The sequence below is a fragment of the Suricata suricatta genome, chromosome 14 (assembly GCF_006229205.1).
Source record: "Suricata suricatta isolate VVHF042 chromosome 14, meerkat_22Aug2017_6uvM2_HiC, whole genome shotgun sequence".
NCBI classification, from domain to species: Eukaryota; Metazoa; Chordata; class Mammalia; order Carnivora; family Herpestidae; genus Suricata; species Suricata suricatta.
The window spans coordinates 55,132,981-55,146,723 of record NC_043713.1 but is presented as its reverse complement, the minus strand read 5'-3'; the positions used below and the strand labels follow the sequence as shown (position 1 = coordinate 55,146,723).

Sequence of the window (13,743 nt, the reverse complement as noted above, 5' to 3'; positions counted from 1 at the left end):
TATATGTTTGTTTTCCTACTGTGTTCGGCACAAAGCAGGTTTTGTTTTTTGTTCCAGCATGATGAGTATACTGTTTATTCTCTATCACGTATCTCACCCATCTCCCTATACCTCACCCACCTCCCCTCTGATAACCATCAGTTCATTCTCTATAATTAAGGGTTTGTCTCTTTTAGTCTCTGCTCATTTGTTTTGTTTCTTAAATTCTCCGTATAAGCGAGATCATATGGTTGTGACTTCCTCTGGCTATCTTATTTCACTTAGCATTATACCTTCTAATCTATCCATGTTATTGCAAATAGCAAGATTTCATTCTTTTTTATGGCAGAATAACATTCCATGGTGTGTATATATATATATATAGATATAGATAGATAGATAGATAGATAGTATCTTCTTTATTCATTCATCAATCAATCGACACTTGGGCTGATTATATAGTTTGGCTTTTGTAAATAATATTACTGTAAGCACAGGGGTGCATATGTCCTTTTGAATTAGCGTTTTTGTTTTTTTGGGGGGGTAAATACCTAGTAGTACAATTACTGGCTCATTGGGTAGTTCTATTTTAAACTTTTTGAGGAATCTCCATACTGTTTTCCACAGTGGCTGCACCAGTTTGCATTCCCACCAACAGGGCAAGAGGGTTCTTTTTCTTCCAAAACCTCACCAACACTGTTGGGTTTTTTTTTTTTTAATGTTTATTTATTTTAGAGAGAGAGAGAGAGAGAGAGACAGTGCGAGCAGGGGAGGGTCAGAGAGAGAGAGGGAGATACAGAATCTGAAGCAGCCTCCAGGCTCTGAGCTAGCTGTCAACACAGAGTCCAACAAAGTCTCGAACTCATGAACCGTGAGATCATGACCTGAGCCAAAGTCGGACGCTTAACCTACTGAGCCACCCAGGTGTAACAACACGTGTTGTTACTTGTGTTGTTGATTTTGACAGGTGTGAGATAATGTCTCATTGTAGTTTTGTTTTGCATTTCCCTGATGATGAGTGATGAGTGTCTTTGCATGTGTCTGTTGGCCATCTGGATATCTTCTCCGGAAAAACTGTTCATGTTATTTGTCCATTTTTTAATTTGGACTATATGTTTTTTGGGGTGTTGAGTGGTATCAGTCTACATATTTTGAATACTAACCCTTTATCGCATATGTCATTTGTAAATATCTTCTCTCATTCAGTAGGTTGCCTTTTAGTTTCATTGCTTGTTTCCTTCACTGTGCAGAAACTTTATTTTGGTTTAGTCCTAATAGTTTATTTTTGCTTTTATTTCCCTTGCCCCAGGAGACATGTCACAGAAATTACTGCCTGTGGTCTCTTGAACAGTTTTTCTGGTTTCAGATCTTACATTTATGTCTTTAATCTATTTTGAGTTTATTTATATGTACAGTGTGAGAAAATGGTCCAGTTTCATTCTTTTGCATGTAACTGTCCAGTTTTCCCCACACCATTTGTTGAAGATACTGTCTTTTTCTCCTTATTCCTCCTTTGTCAAAGATTAATTGACCAAATAATTGTGAGTTTATTTCCTGGTTTTCTAGTCAATTTCATACTAGTACCATACTGTTTTAATTACTATCACTTTGTAATGTAACTTGAAATCTGGAATTGTGATACCTCCAGTTTTGTCTTTCATTTTCAGGATCGCTTTAGCTGTTTGAGGCCTGTGTGGTTCCATACAAATAGTAGAATTATATGTTCTAATTCTATGAAAAATTCTATTGGTATTTTGATAGGGAGTGTGTTAAATCTGCAGATTCTTTTATTTATCTTTTGATTAGAAGATGTACTTCTAACTTAGTATTTACTAATTTTTTGTGGTAAAATACAGTTAACATAAAATTTGCCATTTTAACCATTTCCAAGTGACCTTATGAATTTTGAAACTCTTCTCTCTATAAGACTGTCACGCAAAAAGCCATCACAGTTATAAATTATGCTTATATATTTTTAGACAGAATGGATCCCCTCCTCCCATTTTCTCCCTCCCATTTTTGTGGCACTAAATCAAGGGAAAATCAAATTTACCCATGTTAGCCTAATCCTAAGGGAATAATTTGACACCCTGCCTTCTCTTAAACAACTTAAATGAAGTGACTTGTTATTAACCCCCCACCGCCCCCAATCTTTGTAATTCTCCAACTCTTGAATAGGATTATCGTCTTTTGAGGATGAAACCTCTGAAGATCAAGGTAGTTATTAATAGGAGCTTATAAACCCTTAACGTCAGTGCATCTTACTCTGAACACTTTTTGTTCATGAACCCATTTTATTTTTAGACTTGTTGTATCCCAGGCTTCTGTTTGTAACCAGGAGATGGGAGTATTTTCTTCTCTAATAAGTGCCGGTATGCTCCGTACAGCTGCATGGCCTCTGTGCACCGCCATGCTACATATCTGACTGTGGCGAGTTCTTTGTGAAACAAAGTTACAAACATACAGGTCAATTTTCAGAGGCAGTTTTGCTTTCCCTGTTTCTAGAAACTGCAGTGTCAGTGTGAACACAACACCTGTGGAGAGAGCTGCACGCGGTGTTGCCCAGGCTACCACCAGCAGCCGTGGCGGCCCGGCACCGTTTCTTCTGGTAACACGTGTGAAAGTAAGTCCACGTCTTCCTTCTTACTATGGGGAGCTTTATGAGGACCTGGCATTTGTAATTTGCACGTAACCTGGTTCCTTAAACTTTCAAATAGTTCCCAGAGCTACATAGTACCTTAAGGCCTGGGTGTATCTTTTTGGATTTGCTGTTTTATCTAACGTTCCTCTTTCCCTATATTAATCTACTCTTTATTAATTTATGTTTAATTTTTTTGATGTTTATTTATTTTTGAGAAAGAGACAGTGAGAATGAGGGAGGGGCAAAGAGGGAGAAGGGAACAGAGGATCTGAAGCGGGTTCTGTGCTGAGAGCAGAGAACCTGATGTGGGACTTGAACTCACGAACGGTGAGATCATGACCTGAGCCAAAGTTGCATGCTTAACTGACAGAGCCACCCAGATGCCCCTAATTTGGATTTAATTTTTAAATAGGCAATATATTCACACGATTCCAACATCTACCAGTATACACAAATATGTGGTGAAAAGTTACTTCCACTCCATCTCCATCCTTCCCACTTTTTACTATTTCCTACCGTATTCTTCCTGACATTTTTATGCAAATGAAGCCTACATAATAATCCTACCCCCAAGCTAGTTTGGACACAGAACTTGACATGTGATACATGTCATTCTACACATTGCTTTTATATTTAACCATGTATGCAATAGGAAATGCTGTTCTCATTTTTAAATTTTATTTTTTTATTTTAATTCCAGTATGATTAACATGCAGCATTATGTTGGTTTCAGGTGTATAATACAGTGATTCAACAATTCTATACGTTACTCAGTGCTCACCGTGATAAGTGTGCTCTTAATCCCTTTCACCTATTTCACCCATCCCCCACCCACTTCTGCTCTTGTAACCTTCACATTGTTCTCTGTCCAAATGCTGTTTTTAAAAACAGGAACTTCGGGGTGCCTGGGGCTCAGTGGGGTGAGCTTCTGACTTTGGCTCAGGTCATGATCTCACGGTTCCTGAGTTTGCACCCCGTATCGAGGCTCTGTGCTGATAGCTCGGAGCCTGTAGCCTGCTTCTGATTCTATGTCTCCCTCTCTCTCTGCCCCACCTCAGCTCTGTGCCTCTCTCTCAAAAATAAATAAACATTAAATAAATAAATAAATAAGTAAAAACAGGAACACTGAATTCTATTAAATGGATGCAACCTAATTAAATGAGCTACCTGTCCATGGATTGTTTGGGTGACACCAATCTTCTGTTAGCACTGCAGTGCTTAACCCTGCCCATGTCACTCATAAGTGCAAAGTACTTTGGCAGGATATGATCCTGGAAGCTAGGTTGAGGCATCAAGGGAGTGTTCATGTTTATCATTTTGGCAGCTACTTCTATTGTCCTCCATCAGATTGTCCATATCCTATTAAAATTACCTATTCTGAAATTTTAACTTAATTTACATTCATAGAAACTTAACTTGGGGAGGGAAGGGTTTTCTTTATATAGGACGTAATGAATATATGAATTGAGATGTTAAAATTCTCCTAGAGTGTAATTGTCACAATAAAGCCCAAGACTGTTACTATGATGAAAATGTTGCAAGTCAGAGGAGAAGCTTGAATACCGCTGGACAGTTCAGAGGAGGAGGGGTGTGCATCAACTGTCTGCAAAACACGATGGGAATCAATTGTGAAACCTGCATCGATGGATATTACAGACCACACGATGTAAGAGTGTCTCTTCGCTGTAGCTGACTTTCATTGCCTTTTCAGGGTGGAAAAGAGACTTCACCAAGTGTCATCTTCAGTATTAGAAACTCATTTCCCTTCGTAATATTTCATTTAGATTCTTATTATGCTAGTGCATTTTTCAGATATCAGGTTCCTACCTGATCTGACCTGTTTTCTTGCTCAGAGTAGGATGGTCACTTATTATTTAACTTGGATCGGGATGAGGCGGGGAGGGGCTGTGTGATCTTGGTTTTATAACACTAACTCTGAATGTAGAGAGTCAGCCAAGAACTATTGCAGCTGTATCTTGCCTGGAGGAAGTGTTCAGTGTCTCCCTGGCTGACTTGATATGTAGTTACAACCTGCTCTCTGTGGCCGCCTAGTCTGGGTGATGCTCCTATATGGCTGTGAAGGAGCGGAGTGAGGGCAGCCACGCAGCAGTGGTCATGGGAGAGGATGACGCTCCCGCTAATGATACCAGCTGCAGTCCCATCACAAAACTACTTGGGGCTTTCTGGCTTGAGCTCACCTTATCTTCTTGAGACCCATCCTTGCTGGATATACAAAACCATTAGAATCATCACATCTTGAATAAAAAGCCGATCCCTTGTCATTGGTATTACTGTTATTATTGCTAATATTGCTGTTATTTCTAGTGAGATAAGCCAGGGCAAACTGTGCCTTTCAGGTGTCTCCTTATGAGGACAACCCTTGTCGTCCCTGTGACTGTGACCCTTTTGGGTCCCTCAGTTCAGTCTGTATTAAGGATGAGCTCCAATCTGCCTTACACAAAGGTAAGCACTTGATTCAGTTTTGTGCTTGAATTGATTTTGCGTGTGTATATGTGACAGATGTGTACCTGGTGGAACTGTTACCTTTGGATAGCAGTTGGATGGTCTGATCATCTACTGATTCTTCTGTTCACAAAACGCTTATCAAACACTTACTATATTTCAGGCAATGTTTTTAGAGCCCAGGAATATGTACTTGAACAAGATGATCAAAATTCCTGCTCACAGGCAGACAAACAAGTACATGTAAAATATAACTCCAGATGGGGATGAATGCTATGGGCATTAAGCAAAATTAGAAATCCTGATTGGAGGAAGATGAGGTGTAAAGGGGGCAGTGTTGGGTGATGAAATGACATTTGGGCAGATAATTGAGCATTAGATGAGAGAAGAAATGCGGCTCAGTTTCAGGCCATATGGGGAACACAGTAAATAGCAATCCCTCAGTTTAGGTCTTAGAAGACACTTGCAAGGCTTTTGCATACATGATCTCGCAGAGCAAAGAGATTCTCCCACTAACTTTGCAAATGTCAGTGTTCTTTCTGTTTCAAACACTGGCAAAGGACTTGCAAATACCAGAATCTCTTGAAAAGGTTGCCATTTGTTCAAAGATTTCTCTGACCTCATCCAGTTCTCAGTCACTAGCAGTTAAAATGGATATTGATCAGCAGCAAAGGATGTGCCAAGCTGTGGGGCCCTCCCGAAATGTGGAGGGTAATTGACAAAATCGAATTAATCCTTACATGTGACTGGCGATGGGAGCCTAATGATAATGAGGATGATGTTGATTATAGTGACAATTACCCTTGATTGGGTTCATTTTAAAAAATATATCATTTAAGCGTTCAACCATAGCAGAAATTATTTAGCCCATTTTATAGGCAAGGGAACTAGTGCAAAGCAGTTAAGAAACTTGGCTGAGGTTACGCATTAGAAAGTTTCAAAGCTGGCATTAAGAGCAGAGTTAGTGTCCATTGCCCTCTGCCATTTCTTTTGTGCTTTAAAAAAGAAAATAACACTGTATTTTGTGATACACGTCACTAGCATACAATTCACCCATTTCAAGTGTATGATTCAGTATATTCACGGTTACAGTGATCAAGGGCAGCCTAAAATCAGACCATTTTCATCACCTCAGAAAGAAATCTTTTACCTGTTGGTAATCATTCCCCGTTTAGCTCCATGCCCGCAGCCCCTGCCTGAGGCACCTGCTTATCTGCTTTCTCTCTATAGGTTTGATTATTCTGGACATTTCATATGAATAGAACATAAACTAGATGGTTTTTTGAGACTGGCTTCTTTCACTTAGCATAATGTTTTCAAGGTTTATCCATGTTGTAGCATCTATCAGTACCTTGTTTTTCTGAATACTACTCCATTGTATTTATATGCCTCATTTTATATATCGATTCATCAGTTGATGAGTATTTCATTTGTTTCCACTTCCTGGTTATAACGAATAGGGCTGCTGCAAACATTCACTGTAACTTTTTTGTGGATGTATGTTTTCATTTTTCTTAGGTAAAAGGATAGGAGTGGAATTTCTGGGTCAGATAATAAGTCTCTGCCTAATATTTGGAGACATGCCAAACTGTTTTCCAAAGTCATGACACCGTTTTACCTTCTCATTAGCCTCTGTTTCTCATCTCTGTTTTCTTTTTTTAAACCGTGGGCTGACAGGCTATGGTCTATGTGCCGTATCTGGCACACTGCCTGTTTTTGTATATAAAGTTTTATTGGAACAGAGCTATGCCCATCTGTTTATGTATTATGCATGGCTGCTTTGAAGCAGTCATGACAGAGTTGAGGAACTGCAACAATTCTTTGGCCAAAAAAGCTTGAACTATTTCGTGTCTGGCCCTTCATAGAAGTCGTTTGCCAACCCCTACTTTACCTTTTTACCCTCCTGATGGGCCATTGCTGTCCTTGTCTTCCCAGGGAAAAGGCCAGGTCAGTGTCCGTGCAAGGAAGGCTACGCGGGACAAAAGTGTGATCGCTGCCAATTTGGTTATAAGGCTTACCCAGCCTGTGTCCGCTGTGAGTGTAGCCGGGCTGGCAGTGTGAACGAGGACCCATGCTCAGAGCCTTGTCTCTGTAAGGTATGTGTGGGGGTTAAAGGTGACCCTGAGTTTCCTTCGAGGAGTGCAAGAAAGGAACACATTCCGTAGGCTCAGAAGGTCAGTTCTTGAGCAAAGCTGCAAAGTTTTGAGAAGAACTCTCCTTCCCCACACCTTCCTGAGAAGCATGAGGTTAAGTCACATCCATGTCCTGGGACTTTGATGAGCACACTCAGTGTGTTTTTTTGGTGCCTTCTGGGCAGTGGCCACATAGTCCAGAGGTATTTCTGTGACTTCCAAGATGAAACCAACGACTGCATTTCTGAGGCCTGGGCCATTAACCTCTTGTATGACATCCTTTCCCAGCTTAATGTTTAGAGGAGAACCTGGTAAATACTAAATTTCTAAGAACATTAATTAAAGGCAGATATGTTACTGTGGATTTCTTCTTTTAAAAAGGAATTGGACAAGGGGATGCCTGGATAGCTCAGTCAGTTAAGCCTCCAACTCTTGGTTTCAGCTTAGGTCGTGATCTCACAGTTTGTGAGTTTGAGCCCCATGTCAGGCTCTGTGCTGATGGTGCAGAGTCTGCTTGGGGTTCTCTCTCTCTGCCCCTCCCCTGTCCTCAAAATAAATAAATAAATTTTTTAAAAACAGGAATTGCATGGGAGTGCCTGGGTGACTGAGTCAGTCAAGCTGACTCTTGTTTTCGGCTTAGGTCATGATCTCATGGTTTGTGAGATCGAGCCCTGAGTTGAGCTCTGCCCTGACACAGCATAGAGCCTGCTTGGAGTTCTCGCTCTCCCTCTCTCTGCCCCTCCCCTGCATATGCTTGCTCCTGATCCACTCTTTCACTTACTCTCTGTCTCTCTCTCTCTCAGAATAAATAAATAAACAAACAAAAAAAAAAGGAATTGGAGGGGCGCCTGGGTGGGTGAGTCAGTTTATAGTCTGATTTCAGCTCAGGTTATGATCTCAGGGTTCATGGGTTGGAGCCCTGCACTGAGCTCTGTGCCGACAATTTGGAGCCTGGAGCTTGCTTCGGACTCTGTGTCTCCCTCTCTCTCTGCCTCTCCTCCACTCATGGTCTGTCTCTCAAAATAAATAAATGTTAGGGGCACCTGGGTGGCTCAGTCAGTTAAGCCTCTTGCTTCGGCTCAAGTCAGATCTCACGTTCGTGGGTTCGAGCCCTGCGTCAGGCTCTGTGCTGACAACTAGTTCAGAGCCTGGAGCCTGCTTTCGGTTCTGTGTCTCCTTCTCTCTCTCTGCCCCTCCCCCTCTCATGCTCTGTCTCTCTCTGTATCAAAAATAAATAAAACATTAAAAAAATAAAAATAAAAAGGAATTGGACAATGATAAAATACACATTAACTGGGCACTAGGGAGGCAGGGCTTTTGCTATGTGATATTAATATCTATTTCCTCATAATAACCATAACTGTCGGACTTCTCATTGTATCTTATATAAGCAGAGCCTTAGGCACATGTTATAAGTGACTGAAAATAATCTTGGGCATTTATTAGACAGACAATTATATAGCACTCTTAAGATTTTAAGATTCTTTGAAGATTAGCAACATTTGGAGATTTCAAACAAAGCAATATGAAAAAAGCCATTTCAGTATAATGACCAAGCTTTGAGATCCTGACCCTCATTCTTGACTAAAAAATTAAATGGTAATTATTTCAAAATCTGTCTCCTGGAAATAATGACTTCATGAGGCTTTACATTTACTTTGAGCATCTATTTACATACCTGTTTCTCTGGATCACCAAACACCTTTCTTGTTAATGTCATGTTAATATCACTTTATTCTGTCCACCTCGAACACACTGGTTTCAAACCAACTCTTTTCTCTAACTTGCAGGAAAACGTTGAAGGGGAAAATTGTGACCTCTGCAAGGCAGGATTCTTTAACCTGAAGGAGAGAAACCCCAAGGGCTGCTCGGAGTGCTTCTGCTTCGGCGTTTCTGATGTCTGCGACAGCCTTTCTTGGTCCATCAGTCAGGTGCGGGTTCTCCTCCCCGAGCCAGGATTTAAGAGGCGTGCCACCTCCAGTGAGCTCTCTGGGAGCTATGTTCTTTCCCTGTAACCGCTCTCGGCAGTTAGGAATGACACTGGCATGGATCAGAGGCAGCTTGCTACTTTTAAAGTGTCACAAAAATGTCTTCCTTGGTCATGCGTTTATCCCTACATACATTTCCCTATCCAAACAACAGAATGTTATGGTATTGTAGAATGTATCAAGTTTAGTACTGGGCTGTGGGGTCAGATCTCACCCCACCTGCTCCACGCTGGTCTCAGGCCAGGAACTACATCAGGACATGAGGTCATGCGGAGTTTTCTAGTTCAGAGAACCTGGTGACAGTAGGGACAACAGCAGCATAAGGATAATAGCCTCAGTTGTTCTGGGAATGGGGAGTCAGAGAGGGATGCCAAAAGGCGCTTTGGGAGGACAGTGTGGTGGCTGGGGGTTAGGGAGGGTTGCAGGGCACAGGGTTCATCCATGGTAACCACCTCGCCTCCCCCTGGCCATCCAGGAGACTGGTATTCAGGGAGGGCTTGGGGGAGTGCTAGTCCCTGACTCGCCTGCCCCTCCCTTCCTCCTCCCTCCCTCCCTGGCAGGTTGAGAGGACTGGGAGTCCCAGTCAGCACCCAGGAATGAAGGTGGATCCCTGTGGCCACCATGCTGGTGTGATGACAAATTGGGAGGATAGGATCTGGAGATTTATATTTATATACTTTTCAGCTTTTTGGTAAAAAGCAAGAAGCAATGATGAAGAAATCAGAGTTAGGAAAAGACATTTTGTTTGGTGCATTTATATTAAGGTCTTTGCTATTTATTTTTTAATCTAAAATATATGTCTGTAGCCTTGACAACTTTGCTCATCTACTTGCTTATAATTGATCTGGATTTGAGGAGAGTTTGACTCATTCTCAGATTTTCTCAGCCCTTTGACAAGTAGAAGGGTCATGGGTCATGTGGTTCTGTGACCACAGTGTATTAGCTCCATCCCTGGTTAAGCTTTCTGGGACTGTTTCTTCACCATGAGGATTTCTGGGTGAAATCGAAGGTGACTTCTATTTCATATTCCGAAATTCTGAATCTTTTTTTAAGGTGAAAGATATGTCTGGCTGGCTTGTCACCGACCTGATCAGTCCAAGCAAGGTCCCATCTCAGCAAGACGCGCTGGGTGGGCGTCATCAGGTCAGCATCAACAACACGGTGGCCATGCAGAGGCTGACTTCCAAGTATTACTGGTTGGCCCCGGAGGCCTACCTCGGAAATAAGGTAGGCCCATCGCCAGAAGTAACATCTTGGGCAAAGATCTCAAGGCACATTGAGAAAGAACTTAACTTGGCAATTTAAGTCGTCTTATGGTCACTTGAGGGTTTGACAGACAATTAGACAGCATTTACTTACACCTGCCTGACCCACATGGTCTTGCTTATCCTTGCTTGACTTTATTACATCATTAAATTATGAACTTTGTTCTTGGCCATATCGGTCATAAGCAGTCTGTTGTAGGTTGTAGGAAGTCTACAGATTTGGATGATCTGGGAATAGACTCAGTGGATCTGTCTCAGTCACTCGAGCTTGGTGTTCACCTTCACCATGCGCTCAGTTTGTTTTAAAGTAATGGTATGTTGGGGTGCCTGGGTGGCTCAGTCAATGGAGTCTCCGAATCTGGCTCAGATCATGATCTCACAGTTTGTGAGTTCAAGCCCCACGTTAGGCTCTGTGCTGGCAGCTCAGAGCCTGGAGCCTGCTTTGGATTCTGTGTCTCCCACTCTCTCTGTACCCCACCCCCCACTCCTGCTCTGTCTCTCTCTGTGTCTCAAAAATAAATAAACATTAAGAAAATTTATTTAAGTAAAAAAAAATGAAGCAATGGTATGTTTCATCGTAGTACAGGTCTTGTAGCTTGGTAAGCTTCTGTTTCATTTGTTGGTTATATTTTAATTTTAGAATTTGTTTTACTTAGATTTGGGTTAGAGTAGTATTTATTTTGAAAATGATTTCTTTTTTCTCATCAAATTATAATCCTGGAAGATGTTCTCTCTTTATAATGGTGATCTTATTACCAAATGTCAATGATTTCTTTTTTCCTGTTAAGATCACCTTTTCGTTCTATGGCTCAAAGACTATAATTCTGAATGTGATATTATTGTAACATTCCTGTCACAATGAGAATCTCTACTTTATATGAAAGGAGATGACCAGGAAGAGAAACCTTCTTCCAGTTGATGAGACAAGTTCCTTTTGTTTTCCTCTAAGTAGGGATGTGAGATCAGAATGTTGGGGCTATTGTCATGGATTTCACTCCTAAATCCTAGAGGATTTAAGTGAAGTACATGTGTACTGTGTGATTCACAGGAGTTTATTCGTGCTAATTAACCTGAGGGAGGTCTCTAAGAAGGAGTGCATCTTCTGTCCATTAATTTTTTTTAATGTTTATTTATTTATTTATGTATTTATTTTTGAGAGAGAGAGAGAGACAGACAGACAGAGCATGAGTAGGGGAGGGGCAGAAAGAGAAGGAGATGCAGAATTTGAAGCAGGCTCCAGGCTCTGAGTTGTCAGCACAGAGCCCGACGCAGGACTTAAACCCACGAACTATAAGATCATGACCTGAGCTGAAGTCGGACGCTGAACCCACTGAGCCACCTAGGCACCCCATCAGTCCATTTAAATTATGTCCTTCATTGGGGCGCCTGGGTGGCTCAGTCAGTTATGCGTCCAACTTCAACTCAGGTCATGATCTCGCAGTTCATGAGTTCGAGCCCCATGTCAGGCTCTGTGCTGTTAAGCTTCAAATACTCTGTCTCCCTCTCTCTCTGCCTCTCTCCTGCACTCACTCTTTCTCTCTCCTTCAAAAATAAATAAACATTAAAAAAATTATATCCTGCAGTTTGGCAATATTGATTAAACAAACTATTCTTATAATATGCTTTCTTTTTACTGGCTTAATGTGAATTTCCTTCCATATTATGGCCACCTGGATGCCTTGTAGTCTGGTTGTTTCCCAATGGGTCCTACCACCACTTCCTCTTCCTGGGGAGCTGAAATCATTTGCCCTCGGTGTTCATTCTTGCTTACATGTTTCAGCTGACTGCTTTTGGTGGATTCCTGAAGTACACAGTGTCCTATGATATTCCAGTGGAGACGGTGGATGGTGACCTCATGTCTCATGCTGATGTTATCATCAAAGTAGGTGCTCTCACACTGCTTTGCTATAGAGCTTAGGGGCTTAGTTGGGTGATGGGTTTGTGACTCTGAGTGGCTAAGAGGGGCTCTGGTAGCAAGGAGCACACAGCGAGGTGGCTGTTCAGTGCTTTGCCTGATCTGGAAACTGACCAGACAGTGAGTGTTGTCTTTGGGTCCATTTCCGAAATTGCCTGAGGACAGCATGTGTGGCTCTTCCCTGGATCCTTGAAACTGACACATCATTTCACATGTAAAAGGGAGACAGGTGTTTGCCTTGATTTTGGAACTACCTTGTCAGCCATTTGAGTCCCTCTGTCTCCTCCTGCCACATTGGCTCCCATACAAATGGTTAGGCAGTAGCACTTGGCAGTGTGGGGACAGGAGATACAGTGCCATTTTTGTTCTCAGCCTCTGTCCCTAATCCTGTATCCACATTCTCCTCCTCCCCTGTCACAAAAATGCCCAGCTCAGCCTCCCCAGAAGCTTTCTCAAAGGTGAGAAATTGCTTCAGTTTCTAGTCTGCACCTTTAATGATCCAAATCTCCCTGTCCAGCCTATGGCGAGTGGGAACAGTGTAACATAAAGCATTTTTGTGAATGGCAATTTATAAAAAGCTAGAGGTATTCTTACATAGTTTTCCTACTTTTGCTCTTCAGTTAAAGATTAGGGGTGTCAAGGAATACAGTAGTGCTGATGCATCAGGGCACATGTACCCCAATGTTCATAGCGGCACTTTCAACAATAGCCAAATCATGGAATGAGACTAAATGTCCATCACCTGATGAATGGATCAAGAAGATGTGGTTTATATATACAATGGAGTACTACATGACAATGAGAAAGAATGAAATCTGGCCATTTGTAACAATGTGGATGGAACTAGAGGGTGTCATGCTAAGTGAAATAAGTTAGGCACAGAAGGACAGATGTATGTTTTCACTCATAAGTGGAACAGGAGAAACTTAGAGGACTGTGGGGGAGGGAAAGGGGGAAATAGTTGGGGAGAGGGAGGGAGGCAAACCATGAGAGACTCTTGAATACTGAGACCAAAATGAAGGCTGATGGGGGTAAGGGGGAGGGGAAGGGAGTGATGGGCATGGAGGAGGGCACTTGTGGGGATGAGCACTGGGTATTACATGGAAACCAACTTGACAATAAACTATAAAAGAAGAAAAAGTAAAAAAAAAATAAAAAAGATTAGGGCATGGTGTGCCTGGGTGGCTCAGTTAGTTGAGTGTCCGACTTCAGCTTGGGTCATGATCTCATGGTTCGTGGGTTCAAGCCCCGCATTGGGCTCTGTGCTGACAGCTCAGGACCTGGAGCCTGCTTCAGATTCTGTGTCTCCTTCTGTCTCTGCCCCTCCCCCATTCCATGCATGCTCTCTCTCTTTCTCTCT

General features: G+C 42.0%; 1 protein-coding gene across 1 annotated transcript in view; it reads left to right on the top strand.

Annotated features, from left to right (window-relative positions):
- LAMA1 (laminin subunit alpha 1) overlaps positions 1–13,743 on the top strand; it is a 144,110-nt gene that overhangs the window by 38,287 nt on the left and 92,080 nt on the right. Inside the window, exons 7-13 of the mRNA XM_029921582.1 lie at positions 2,485–2,602; positions 4,108–4,286; positions 4,978–5,083; positions 7,019–7,179; positions 9,006–9,146; positions 10,257–10,430; positions 12,249–12,350. Of these exons, the coding sequence (XP_029777442.1) occupies positions 2,485–2,602; positions 4,108–4,286; positions 4,978–5,083; positions 7,019–7,179; positions 9,006–9,146; positions 10,257–10,430; positions 12,249–12,350 (981 nt within the window). The remainder of the gene's footprint in view (positions 1–2,484; positions 2,603–4,107; positions 4,287–4,977; positions 5,084–7,018; positions 7,180–9,005; positions 9,147–10,256; positions 10,431–12,248; positions 12,351–13,743) is intronic.